The sequence below is a fragment of the Octopus bimaculoides genome, chromosome 11 (genome assembly GCF_046866305.1).
Source record: "Octopus bimaculoides isolate indiv1 chromosome 11, ASM4686630v1, whole genome shotgun sequence".
Lineage (NCBI taxonomy): Eukaryota > Metazoa > Mollusca > Cephalopoda > Octopoda > Octopodidae > Octopus > Octopus bimaculoides.
The window spans coordinates 77,569,980-77,585,121 of record NC_142938.1 but is presented as its reverse complement, the minus strand read 5'-3'; the positions used below and the strand labels follow the sequence as shown (position 1 = coordinate 77,585,121).

The window sequence follows — 15,142 nt, the reverse complement described above, 5'->3', positions numbered from 1 at the left end:
TATAGACAGAGACAGGAAAATTACCAAGAGTAAAAAGACATGTTCGTGTTGAAACTATTGCTGAATTTCTCTCACTCCTTACCTGTTCACTACCCAACCCTGTGGCCTCAGGTTCAATCCTACCAAACGGCACTTTGATGAAGTGTCTGCAGGGTGCATCTCCAGAACAATTAAATCCTTGTGTGTGAATGAATTTTGTTAGATGGAGATTGAAAGAAGCTTGCTCTCTCTCTCTCTCTCTCTCTCTCTCTCTCTCTGTGCACACGTGTATACATATGTTCATGTCTGTGCATACAGAGAATATAAAATGAATATCACTTATCATTCAAGCAGTGTCCCTCACTTCAGTGAAAACATGTCTGGTCATGCGGAAATACTACCTGGCTAAGAAACAAGTAGGAGTTAGCTAGAGGAAGGGCATCCAACCACGGGAAATCTGTCTCAACAAATACCATCTGATCCTATGCAAAACATGGACATCAAAACGACGATGATGATGATGCCGTACACTACAGAAATACTATCCTACACAGACGTTCTCACAGCAACCAATCAAAACAGTTACTCAAGTTCCGATGGAATGAGAAAAGACCCAAGAAATTCTTTAACTAGAACCATTCTTCAAGAAGAACCAAAAGGTTGAAGACTATTTATACAATTCTCTTCTAATCTTCATGACATTTTCAATCACATATATTTATATGTCAACTATGAAAAATATGGAAATAAAAACTTGTTTACTCGGCAGTTTTCTCATGTTTGAATATGTATGATAAACTGCTCTGTGCTGTTTTAATAAAAGAATTTATCATCTCATTGTTTGTGAATTAAATTATAAGATCATTATTCAAATGAACACTGCCACCTGCTTGTCTATCAAATGTTTGTCGTTCAGCTGCTTTTGTTTAATATCCTTACAAGTGAATAGGAATTCATGACGTGTGTGGGTGTGGGTGTCATGTTGTATTGTATCATTCATACATACATACGTACATACGTACATACAGACAGACAGAGGACTCAAGTCTGGTAATTGTGTTAGTCAACAATTATGAACAAAGTCTGTTGAACACTGGGTTCCATACAAATATTAACACACAAAAACACAAAAACACACACACACACACATATATATATATAGATATATCATATATAGGCATACACACATGCACATGTATGCATGCACAGATACCTACAGACTTCTGTTTGTGTACGTGTGTGTGTGTGTATATATATATATATATATATATATATATATATATATATATATATATATATATACACACACACACACACACCCACACACACACACACATATATATCATCATCAACATCATCATCATCATCATCACCATCAGTGTTTAACGTCCATTTTCCATGCTGGCATGGGTTGGACGGTTTGACTGAGGCTTGGAGAGCCAGCGGCTGCACCGGGCTCCAATCTGATCTGACAATGTTTCTACAGCTGGATGCCCTTCCTAATGTCAACCACTCTGAGAGTGTAGTGGATGCTTTTTACATGCCACTGGCACAGGAGCCAGTCAGGCGGGCCTGATATCATTCACGTTTGGATAATGCTATTTATGTGTCACTGGCACGGGATCCACAGTCAGGGGGCAGTGGCATCGATCATGTTCGGATTGTGTTTTTATATATATATATATATATATATATATATATATATATATAAAATTCCTTGTCTTGCAAGTTATTTGGTTACCCTACTAGTGCTGGTGCTATGTAAAAAGCATCTAGTCAACACTGTAAAATGGTTGGCATTTGAAAGGACATTCAGCAGTAAAAACGATACCATATAAAAGAACCGAGTCTACTCTACAGCATAGTTGGTGTTAGGAAGGGCATCCAACTGTAAAGCTCCTGCCAAAATGGATACAGTAGCCTGGGGTAGTCTTCTACCTGGCCGGCTCCTGTCAACCATCCTACCCATGCATGCATGGGAGACAGACTTTAAACAATGATGAAGATGATGATATATATATATGAATAGTCACTTGAAACTCTTCATAACCATTTGTGAAAATTGTTTTCAGCTTTAATAAACAGCATATTACTCAACCTTTGGTATTTTCCCACCTTATTTTGCATCTATGCGCCTGCTCTTGTGTGTGTGTGTGTGTGTGTGTGTGTGTGTGTGTGTTGTGTTAGTGTTTCCTTGTGTTACTACATTACCTCATGGTACCATGTGTACTGGGTGCATATTATCATTAAACCTCCAAGCAATTCAGTAAAAAATGATTGCTACAATAAATACCCAACTTAAAATAAGCACTAGGGATGATTTAATCATATAAACTATTCAAGATATTGCCCCCAGCATTGCCAAAGTTCAATAACTTGAGACAGATGAAAGAAAAGAAGTGTGTGTGTGTGTGTGTGTGTGTGCTTACACACAAACAAACATGCATCCATTTCTCCACAAATATATATGTTTGTATGTGTTTTTTTCTTTTCTGCCTATAACACAAAATGCTTATAATCCTTAATTATCAGTGCATGCATTATTAATTGCGTAACCCATTCATAAATTCTTAAGTAGATTCGGTCTCCATCGCTTCTCATAACAACCAATTGTGCAAACAAGCAAGAATGAATCTGATAAAATATACAAGTAAATAACAAATAAACTATAACAACAAATATCTCTTTAATCCATTATTAACTGCTTAAATGCTAATTAACGAAACATCACTTCCTACCACTGTTCATAAACATCCAGAGTGCAAAGAAACAACCAAAACAATCCAGTAAAAAGAAAAAGAAAGGCTATCTGCCACACAAAGAAAACAAAATGGTGAAAAATAGAAATCATTTGATTAGCTAATTAATTACGTACTTCCAATGTGATCGTTTACCATCTTCTAAATATGGTTAGCAACACATGTGAAGCATGAAGCAAACATAACTGGACAGAAAGTGAAGCTAATATTCTTATAAACACTGTTTCGATCTTCTCTCCACCACCACCACCACCACCACCACCGCCGCAGCTCCCAACCCACCTCATCAACAAATGGTGGAAAAACGATGCTAACATCTGCAACAAAATCACTGCAAAATCTTGTTTTGCTTGCTTGTAATAAAACAGCAAGATAAGATGGAAATAAAAGCAATCCCCAGTTGTTTCATAGAGTGTACAAACATCATTACCATCATTTTACATCTGCTTTCCATGCAGTCATGGGTTAGATAGTTCATCAAATTTTATCATCATCATCATCATCATCATCATCATCATCGTTTAACGTCCCCTTTCCATGCTAGCATGGGTTGGACGATTTGACTGAGGACTGGTGAACCAGATGGCTACACTAGGATCCAATCTGATTTGGCAGAGTTTCTACAGCGGGATGCCCTTCCTAACACCAACCACTCAGAGAGTGTAGTGGGTGCTTTTATGTGCCACTGGCACGAAGGCCAGTCGGGCGGGTACTGGCAACGGCCACCCTCAAAATGGTGTATTTTATGTGCCACCTGCACAAGAGCCAGTCCAGGGGCACTGGCAACGATCTTGCTCGAAAGTCCTTACACATGCCGTGGGCACAAGTCCCAGAAAGGCGACGCTGGGCACAGGTGCCATTTTTCATCTTATTCAAATTTACTTCTCTCATATGTATGATCAGAGGATCATACCTCACACATACATTTGGCATGGCTTGTATGGTTGCATACCATTCCTTACAGCAACCCACTTAACCCTTTCAATACCAACCCACCTGTGATCGCCCCCAGGTTCTATGACAGGAACTTACTGTTTTAAAGTTGTCTAAATTATAATCTTCCATCAAAATTTTATGCTAATTTGTTCCAGACCCCAGCTTAATAATGAGAAAGTTATTTTACTTTCCAACAGGCCAACATGTGAGTGGATTTGGTAGACAGAAACTAAAATTAGCCTGTCATACATGTGTGCGCACACACACGCATGTGTGTGTGTGTGTTTCTGTGTTTGGTTCCCCACAATGGTTTAACAACCAGTGTTGGTTTGTTTACATCCTCATAGCTTAGCAGTTCAGCAAAAGAGACCAGTAGAATAGTACCAGGCTTTAAAAAAAAAGGAACTAAAAAAAAAGGACTAAAAAAGGAGTAGGATTATTGCATTCAACTAAATACTCTTCAAGGTGATGCCCCAACATGGCCACAGTTTAATGAATGAAACAATTAAAAGAAGCCTGTTGTACATGTGCATATATGTGTGTGTTCGTTTTCTTTTTAAGCCTGATACTGTTCTATTGGTCTCTTTTGCTGAACTGTTAAGCCATGAGGATGTAAACAAACCAGCACTGATTGTTAAACCATTGTGGGGAACAAACAAAGAAATGACATACACATACACACATGCACATGTATGATGGGCTTCTTTAAGTTCCTTTCTACCAAATCCACTCACAAGCCGGCCCAAGGCTGGAGTAGAAGATGCTTGTCCAAGGTGCCACGCAGTGGGACTGAACCTGGATCATGTAATGGTAGAAGAAAAAGAGTCCGTTTGACCCCAAATTCAATGTCTAACTATAAAAGAAGGAAGTTGAAAATGGTAACAGGTCCAAGAACTTCTAAGTTCTTGGACCTGTTAGAGCCACAGTAATGAGGCTTTTGGAGGAGGAAGTAATTGCTTTCTTGTATTATTGTCTTAACCCATTCATTACCAACCTGGCTGAAACCAGTTCTGGCTCTGTAGTATGAATGTCTTGTTTCCATAAGTTTTGAATTAAAATCTTCCACCAAACCTTAGTCACAATTTATGTTCCTAACACTAGCTTAATGATAACTAAGTTATTTGACTAAATTCTTTGTTATATTTAAAATTAATTGAAAGAAACACAGAGCATCTCAAAATAAATACGGTAACGAAAGGGTTAAGACTCGACTAAAGACTGAAACTATGTCACAGTGTAACCATTTCCAAAGTAATTTGACTCAACAGAAATTATATGTCAGCAGAAACAAATAAGGAAATATTTCATTCAGTTGTTTCATGAATATTAGATGCTAAGATACAAAAACCAAATATTGTTTTATTTCAATGCGTGAAATTTGTCAACGCTAAATGAACACAAGTGACATTTCAATGAATATTTACGAAAAAGCAATCATAATTTAACGGTAATTTACATTAAATATTAACATCCACTAAAAGAGAAAACTAGGAAGCAATAACCGAAAAAATGAAACAATAAAAATAGGATAACTATTTATGCAATAAAATTATTCAGCAATTACTTATAGATTTCCAAATAAAACCACCACAAATAGTTTAATGTTTTTTTCAAACTTTTGCCTTAATATGTTAAGTGTTTCTAACGAAAACCTGTTTGAAATATTATTTTTTTTCTTTGTTGTTATGTAATTTATATTAAACTTGTGAACTTTAACCTTTTAACGAGCTTTCCTTCTTACAAAGATATTTTGAATAATTCAAAAATAAGCAATTCTGCATCATACATAATTTAGCTATTTTTCCACTTCATTTTATATTATTTTAGTCAATCTTTTGATTTTCATAATTCCACCTACTAAACCACAATATCTTTAAATTTAGACATCATGTAGACCAACATTATCCATCATCAATTTTACATCTGTTTTCTTCCATACTGGATCTTTTCCAGCACATTTTATTTTATTCTTTATTTATGGCTATGAGGCTACGATATGCAATAAAGATGTCGATCCTTTGACACACAACCTATCTGCAACGATGAGACATATTGGTTAGTGCAGACTTATAGTATCAGACATTGTAGGACAACTTAAAAAGTGTTAAAGCATTTCAAGTAGCATGTTGACTTGCAATCATGAATGAAAATTAACATTTATTATCTAGACGAATCCTCCAGTGTGCACATACTGTAGGAGACCAAGGTCATTCCTTACCAAATAAAACAAGAAAAGATGGAAATGAGCTCACCAATTTCTGTTATGTATTCCAGTGGCACAGTCAGGTTTGCCTTCAAATCTATATTTCTAATGGTTTTGATTTCTATTGTAAGACTATTGTAAATCGAGCATGATGTATGATCTAGCATGTTTTTAAATCTATTACGATTAATTCTTTCAACAAACAAATTATTTTGATCTTGACTTTTCTTGCAATTGACTTCAAAGTTTATCATTTCTTTTTTTTTTTTTTTTTGAGAGGAAAGGCTGGTACATATCAGGTTGCCATTTATGGGCAAAGAAGGACAATCTTTTTCCATTGATTTTAAATATAGTTGAGATTTTATATTTCTTAAAATGTGGACCAGTATGTGCTAAGTAATGCATACCACCCAATATTCTAAAGTATTTTTATTTGATACAAAAATATTTTATTTATCAAATAATTGTGTTTGTTACACCACACTACATTCATGTAAATCATTACTGGATACATTAAGGAGTTGTACAATCTAAGAATAGCTTTGTTATTCCCAAATGGCCGTATTTTAAAAGTAATCCCTATCAATCATGACATTTTACTGGCTCCTTCCTCAACGTGATTCTTCCAGCTCAGATCTTCATTAATTGTTACACCCCAAAATTTAATGCAATTAACCCTTTTTACAGGGGAACCATTTATCATTACTTCATTTACCAAATCAATATTCTTCTGTGCTGGCTTAAAAACAACGGAATTGGTTTTATCAATATCTAATGACAGTCTATTAAGTCTCAACCATTCCATAACATCATTCATAATGTCGTTCATAGTAGAGATCAGTTCTCCAAGGGACCAGCCTCATACATAAATACTCATATCGTCAACAAACATAAGAATTTCACTTTTTTTTTTTATTTATAATATTAGGCAGGTCATTTATCATCATCATTATCATCATTATTGTTTAATGTCTGCTTTCCATGTTGGCATGGGTTGGGCAGTTTGACTGAAGTCTGGCAAGCCAGGAGGCCGTACCAGGCTCCAATCTGATCTGGCAATGTTTCTACAGCTAGATGCCCTTCCTAATGCCAACCACTCTGAGAGTGTAGTGGGTGCATTTTACATACCACCAGCACAGGGGCCAGTCAGGCAGCACAGGGCCAAGCACAGACCCCCTGTAGAACACCACAGTTTACATTGTCTTCCCCTATTCTACAAGTAGCTTCTAAAAAGTTCCAATTGTTTACCTCTTATCCCTATGACTTCCAATTTTTTCAGTAAAATGTCATGTGGTATAGTATCAAATGCCTTACTGAGATCAATGAAAACTCCCAACATTATTTCATTTTTATCTGTTGTTGCGTACAACCTATTCATCAAACAGCCCAAGTGTTGCAGTTTTTTGTAATTTCATTCACTACATTTAGCCTCTTGAGATCAGCTTTCTCCCCTTCAATGTATTTCTCAAGTCTTACTCTTTCACAGATTTCTACCACTTGGACTACTGGACATTTCTTTCCCCATTATTCATTCTCCATACAGACCATGCCTGCACAAATGTGTTATTTCTCTTGCACAGCGCATCCAATTCCTTTTGTACCCTGTTTTACTCTCACCACATTTATGCCTTACCGTTCATGCACACTGACATCACACCTCTGGTGGAATCTGCTCAACTCTTTTCTTTCCAGCTTTCCTCATTTTTCTTTCATTCAGTGCTTTCAATGGTCATTCATCTCTACAGTTAATTAAATCACAAAGGTAACAGAAGCAATCAGCTACCTCTGCAAAGCCTTTGAAACATTTTAAAGAGTTTATTTCATGTGTGTCCTAGAAGCAATCAGCTACCTTCGCAAAGCCTTTGAAGAATATTAAAGAATTTATTTCATGTGTTCAGATGTTTCCAAGATGGCTGAAAAAATGTTGATATTGGCAAATGTTCCGGGAGATCTGCAACCAGCAGAATTGAGAAAAACATCGCAAATATGTGTGCAGCTGTAAGGGGAAATCGTCAAATCACTTAGTGTTCAGTTCAGTCATTTATCACAGAAGATTTTGATATGAAACGCATGTCTGCCGAGTTTATGCCAAAACTACTTTCAGCTGACCAAAAAGACTGTCAGGTTTCAGTTGCACAAGATCTCCTTGATTGTGTCAAAAACAATGAAAACTTTTTGAAAACATTTTGTAAGCCTCTGAGCAGGTATTGCCAAGCTTTTGGCAAAATTTGATGCAGGTTTTCTGCTCAACTTCCTCTGTCATGGTCAATGCAATGATCACACACTACACACATTCCTTCCAAGCACTGCTCTAAACACTGGAAGTGAGCTAGAATGTTAAAACTTAGTGTGCATATACAGCAGAGCTCAAGGTCAGTCTGTGCCAAGTGGCTTCACTCTGTGTGCTTTAGCTTCATTACTATGGCAACAATCTTTCTTGTGCATTTAGTGACCTTTCAGGCTCTTACTCTGATGCCATTAATTCCTAGTTTAAGGTGAATGGTACATTCTTCACTAAACAAAAATGTAGTATTCACAACTAGTTGCCTATATCATTTCTTGTTCACCTGCTTGAGAGGTAATTAGTTGGCTGGCAGCATTCCTACAGCCAATGGTTGCAGGGGGTTACCATATTTGCATCACAGAACTCCAACAGCTTGGATTCTTCTTCATTCCTTGTACCATGTCCTCAGTCACCATATACACTGGAATAAACATTATTATGGTCTTGCCCAAAATATGTTAAAGATACCATTTGTGATAAAGAAGACACTATCAATCGTTGCTGAGGTCATCTACAAAAGGGGCTCACAGAAACAGCCCTTTTATTTGTCTGTCAGACCTGATCAAGACACATATGCAGATCACTGCAATTTTACAAAATTTGCTTTGTTTTTTAATAAGTTAATTTCAAATTTTTATTTAACTGTTACTAAATTAGCAAAAATTGTATTATTAACTCTAAGAACAATTTGTCTTTAATAAACCAAAAATGTTATAACATTTCAAATATCTCAGGTTTTTCAGAACACTTTTTCCTTGTTAATTACAACTTATTCAGACTGAAATAAACTGAAGACAACATTGCTAATTAAGCCATTTATAATACTAATTGAATAAAGTTAACAAGTTGAATAGTCTCCAAATTTTTCCATGACTAAAAATATATTTTAAAGGTGGAGGGCAAACAGAGAGTTTGAGTGAAAGTAGCAGCATCCGTAAAGATCTTTTGGAATATAGGAATCTGTTAGTCTTGGAGTTGTGATTGCTATGACTGATGGCCAGCCAAATGTCTGTAGGAAAGATAAATGTGGTTCAGGATAGAAGTGGGGAAGGGGAAGGATCTGGTCTGAATGCCTGCAAAAGAGTGGACTAACAACATCAAAGAACCAAGTGTCGGGATGCAAAACTGCCACCTTGTTGTTACCTATCTCTTACTTATAATATCGTTTGGTATGTAACAGACGAGGGAGAAACACAATAAAATTAGGGTTCATAATAAGAAAAATAAGGTAAAAACAACATAGTACATTATGGTTAATAAGTTCACTTTCCAAACCATATTGCATCAGGTTCAATCCTATTGTGTATGCAGTACATGGGCCCGGTGTTCTCTGCTACGGGCAGAGTAACACTGAAGTGTTACTGAGTAAAACTTGGTAGAAAGAAACAGACTGTTGAAGGAACCATTCCTAATCTGTGTATTTTCTGCTTTAACACCACTGCATGGCCCTTGCAAGCCTTTAGTAGAGCCAACTCTGTTGCAGGCAGTCAGGCCAGGGCTGCAGTCTAAGAAGAACTTCTCATCTTCCTCACTTCAGGTTCAAGGCCCTGAAAAGGGTCATTTGCCCTTCCTCCTATGATTAAGTAATAAAAAAAACTAAATTAAGCACATGAAAGCATGCTTATGGGGTTAAGAGGTTTGTTTGGCAACACCATAGCTTTGAGATCGATTTCATTGCATGACACCTTGGGTGAGTATCTTCTACTAAAAGCTTGGACTGACCAATATTTATGAGTGAAATTGGTAGTTGGAAACTGCAAAGAAGCCTGCCATGTGAGTATGTGTGAGCATGCATGTATGCATGTGCATGCGTTCACACATAAATACATGTATGTATGTATGTATGTATGTATGTATGTATGTCATTATTTAGTTTTATTTCAAGATTTCTTGCCAATAGAGAAAGAACTGGTTTCTAACCTAGATCCAAGGTTCCTTCATTGGAATTTCAACATCAACAACAGGATATCTTTGTTTTTATTTATTTATGTATGTATGTATGTATGTATGTATGTATGTGCAGATTTGTACATTGTATGTATGCATTCTCATGCATATAGTTGCATATCTAGACATGCTCATATATATTTAAATGATAAACTTCTGAAAAGTTTTACAGATTTTTACAGTTCCAGTGATGATTGGATCAGCAGTCTCCGAATCAGCTTTCTCCTTTCTGGTTTTGAGAAGCCTAATTTCTCAAGATTAGGGAAAGAATAATAATAATGGTTACAAATTTTGACACAAAGTTGGCAATTTCCAGGGAAGAGAATAAATCAATTATATCAACCCCAGTGCACTGGTACTTATTTTATCAATCTCCGAAAGGATGAAAAGCAAAGTTGCCCCTGGAGGAATTTAAACTCAGAACGTAAAGTCAGAAGAAATGTTGTTAAGCATTCTGACCAGTAGGGTAAAGATTCCATCAGCTCACTCCCTTGGGAAGGGAAATAATATTCTTTTCTACTCTAGGCACAAGGCCTGAAATTTTGGGGGAGGGTGCCAGTCGATTAGATTGACCCCAGTACGCAACTGGCACTTAATTCATTGACCCCGAAAGGATGAAAGGCAAAGTCGACCTCAGCAGAATTTGAACACAGAACATAACGATGGGCGAAATACCGCTAAGCATTTCGCCCAGCGTGCTAACATTTCTGCCAACTGACTGCCATAAAGAGAAATAATATTCTTTTCTACTGTCGCTAAGCATTTCACCTGGTGTGCTAACGTTTCTGCCAGCTCGCTGTCATAAAGAGAAATAATATTAAATTGTTGTTTTGCATTACCTTTGGGTGGCGAAGCAGCAGTATTTGAATCCCCAGCAGACGGGTTCGTATTGAGTATCGTCAGGGCATAATGTGGAGGTAACGATGCTTTACAAAGTGCTGTGATGAATGCATCCCTGGCTGTATTAAGGGACATCTTTCCGCAAAGACTTGCGTATATCTGTTGTGACTTTAATATGGATTCAGTTGCACTCTCATCAGTACTGTAATGAAGAGAAATTAACGAGAAACATTAATGAGTATCATTGCATATAGAACTGAAACATGAGACATATCCTGAAGATGTGTGTGTATGTGTGTGTGTATACAAGCACACGCATACATTCTCACTACCATTATCATCATATGCTTGTTTGTGTATTATAGCACAAGTTAACAATCTACTCCGAGTTTTAATCCAGGCTAAAGTGTTCACAACCGAGTCATAAACAGCCCCATCTGTGTTGAAACTGAGTAGGTTGTGAACCTTTGATTATAATAACCATATCTGTCCATCTTAAGAAAGCTTACCCAGTTTTATATCAGATAATGTTTGAACCGTGTGAAATATATTTGTTGAGGTGGTGAAGCATGACCTTCGAACGTTGGGCCTCACAGAGGCAATGACAAAAGACCGAGACCTCTGGAGGTATGCTGTGACTGAGAAGACCCGGCAAATAAAGTGAGTCCACAGCTGGAACCTACACCAGTGTCACATAACCAGCCCACTCAAAAGTACCTTGGATCATAGGGCGACATGCCATGCTTGAGGAGATCTATTGAGTCAAGTACATCATCAACACCAATATCAAAATCAAATCAAATGGAAATTGTAGTTGTGAGCCCCATGCCAGTAGCATGTAAAAAGCACCATCTGAACGTGGCAGATGCCACTGCTGCTTTGACTGGCTTCCATGCTGGTGGCACGTAAAAAGCACCATCCGATCATGGTTGATGCCAGCTCCTCTGGCCCCTGTGCCAGTGGCACATAAAAAGCACCCACTACACTCTTGGAGTGGTTGGCGTTAGGAAGGGCATCCAGCTGTAAAACACTGCCAGATGGAAAACAGAAGTTAAACAATGATGATGATGATACATATATGTACATACATACATACACATATATTTAGCAAAAAAAGCATAAATTGCAGATATATTCCAGACTTTAACTGTATTCAACAGCTGTTTCATTAAGAGAAACACCATAAAAAGTACAATTACATAATTGTGATACATAATTAACTTGAATTAAATTAATTTAAGTCAACAGTCATGAATATGACAAAGTAGCATGCATTTATGCTAAATAAGTTGCTCTTAAAAACGTTTTAGCCAAAAATTGGATATGGATGCAAGCCTGTCTCATTTGGATTTACTGCAATGCAATAACCTCTGGGAATTTAATAACCTGTTGTTAATTGAGCTCTTAATTGCTGTGGATTTATTCTTTCATGTTTATACAGCATTCTATGTATGGATACATATATGCATGTGTGTACACACACATACATACATATATTTTAGTGCAAGGTACTGTAAACAGATTCAGTATTACAAAAATTAAACAAAAATATACATGGAGAAAGTTTGATTGATTGGAAGAAATTCACACAAACAGATGGAAGGACTTATAGAATGAAACATAGGAAAATGAAAAAAATTTGGACAGTGAAGAAAGACCAATTGTTCAAAGAGTCACCAAAACCAAATTTTGCCATTCCGAATGATCAATTAATAATTTGTAATGAAGACAAAAAGGTGAAATATTTTCATTTTCTTTTTCAAAAAAAAAAGATGCAGATTAATGATTTAAAATACTATTAAGTTGGAAAAGTTATTAGAAAGCAAGTCTGAAAGAGCATAATCATCAATAACAGCCCAGACTGATTTCACAGCTACAACATTTGAAGTTGTAATTATAAAATATAATAGAGCTACACATCAACTTTGAAACGGCCATCAATTTAATTTGCCCGAGCACCTTTTATTACATAACAAATTATTCAACAATGAATATGTCATCATAAAATTCTTAATATAGTTATATGTTTCAATATTTCCATTGTGAAATTGGCTATCAATTTATTTTCACTCGTTTTACTGGGTTCGGAGAATAACAACCTGTTCAGCAGTGAATATGTAAAGCTGTCTTAGAAACTGACACAGAACAAAAGCATCAGAGGAATCGCAGAAAAGAAGACCAAGAAAAGAAACAAGAAAATATCTGACAAAGAATAACAATAGATTCTTAACTGAGAAACCAAAATAACATCACATGTTCAAATATCATCAACAGCATGGTTCTAAGGGATTTTATAAAAAGCTTCCCTTCATTCTTTTTCTTCATTTTCTATTTAGCTATATTGGTGCATGGCCTGGTGGTTAGGGTACTGAGCATATGATCTTAAGGTCACAGTTCAATTCCTGGACAGGAATTTTTTTTTTTTTTTTTTCCTGTTTCAGTCTAACCAGCTGAAAAGGAGTATCAACGTAGTATTGGTGCACCTCACTTTCCCTCCAGCTGTGGACAATTTTTACATCTGATAAATATATATTCATTAATATCCTATAATGACAGAACTCTCTTGGTGAGATGTCATCTTTGCAACCACATGGTTTCAGGTTCAGTCCTATTCTGCGATACCTTGGTTAGGTATTGTCTACTAAGGTCCAAAACCAACAAAATCCTTGAGAGTGAATATAGCAGATGCAAACTGAAAGAATCTCATTGTGCATGTGAGAGAGAGAGAGAGAGAGAGAGAAAATATGTATACATATGTGTCTGCAAGAAGGTGAGAGAATGTGATTGTGTCTCCTGTCTTGACACCACATGATAGTTGTGTCCATGTTACACAGACAGTACCATTCATTTCCAATATTTCATGAAAAACATGTCCGGCCATGAGAAAATATTGCTTGACTTCAAAACAATTGAGGGTCGGCAGTGAGAAGGGCATCCATTCAAATATGGAAGGGGGGGGGGGGGGGGGGGGGGGGGGTTAAAACGATGTTGATGACAGTGATAACGATGATGATGAGAATGCAGAGTAGTGAGTGGAGTCTGTGAGTGGCAGCAGTGAGTGGAGGCTGTGAGTAGAGTGGAGGCTGTGAGTAGAGTGGAGGCTGTGAGTAGAGTGACCCAAGTATGTGATGCATTCTTCTGCTTCGCATGGCCACATCAGTCTCGCTTGTCGTATGTGTAATGTTAGAGATCAGACTCACAAAGTGGCACCTTCGTTTCTTATTTTTATGATTTCAAGTTTTTTTTCTTTTTGTTCTTCTTGACTTTTTGCTTTTAAAAACCCATTCAGAGTGTAAAAGAAAAAAAAAAATAGGATGTTTTCTCAGAAATAAAAAAAAAATTATAAAGAAAACATTCCAAAGAAGAAGAAAAACAGAAAGAACCAAATTCAATGACTTCTTACAAAAGAAAAGAACCATTTAAATTGTTGACACATGAAAACACTTTTTTTTTATAGACTTGTTTGTCAGTCAATACGACTTGAATAAAGGTTTCTACACAGAATACAACTGTGAAATCACAGTTTCAGCCAAGTTGAAAGACACAAAAGAGACAGAATCATCATCATCATCATCATCATCATCATCATCATCATCATCATCATCGTTTTAATGTCCAGTTTTCTATGTTTGCACGGGCCAGACAAAGTTTATTGATAGAACTTTTCTATGGTCAGATGCTCTTCTTGTCACCAACCCGCACCGGTTTCCAAGCAAGGTAATATCTCCCTCCCCATGGCCAGACATGTTTTTGCAGAACATAGGAAATGAATGACACGCCTTGTATGACATGGACTCTCGTTTACAACTATCACACAATGCCAAAACAAGGAAGCATTTTGTCTGATTTTACGTTTTAAGTTCAAATCCCACCAAGGTCAACTTTGTCTTTCGTTCTTTTGGAATCAATAAAATAAGTGCTACTTGAACACTGGGGTGGATGTAACCAACCTAACCCCTCCTCTGAATTCACTGGCCTTGGGCCAGAATTTTAAACTGATATTAGAGTGATATTAGTGTTGAAGGTTTCACAATCATAAGGTTATGGGGTTCAATTTCTGGACTGTGCAGCAAGTCTTGAAATGAAATGTCCTTGAGCAAGGTGCTTCATTTCATGTTCGTCCAATCTAGTCACCTACAATGAGTACCAACACAGTGCTAGTGTAACGCCCTCATCTTCCAACTGTCATACAGA

General features: G+C 36.7%; 1 protein-coding gene across 1 annotated transcript in view; it reads right to left on the bottom strand.

The window, feature by feature from the left end:
* The window catches only part of LOC106883236 (protein MON2 homolog), a 704,123-nt gene that overhangs the window by 591,604 nt on the left and 97,377 nt on the right, over positions 1-15,142 (bottom strand). The window contains exon 14 of the mRNA XM_089360635.1: positions 10,948-11,150. Coding sequence (XP_089216761.1) covers positions 10,948-11,150 — 203 coding nt within the window. The remainder of the gene's footprint in view (positions 1-10,947; positions 11,151-15,142) is intronic.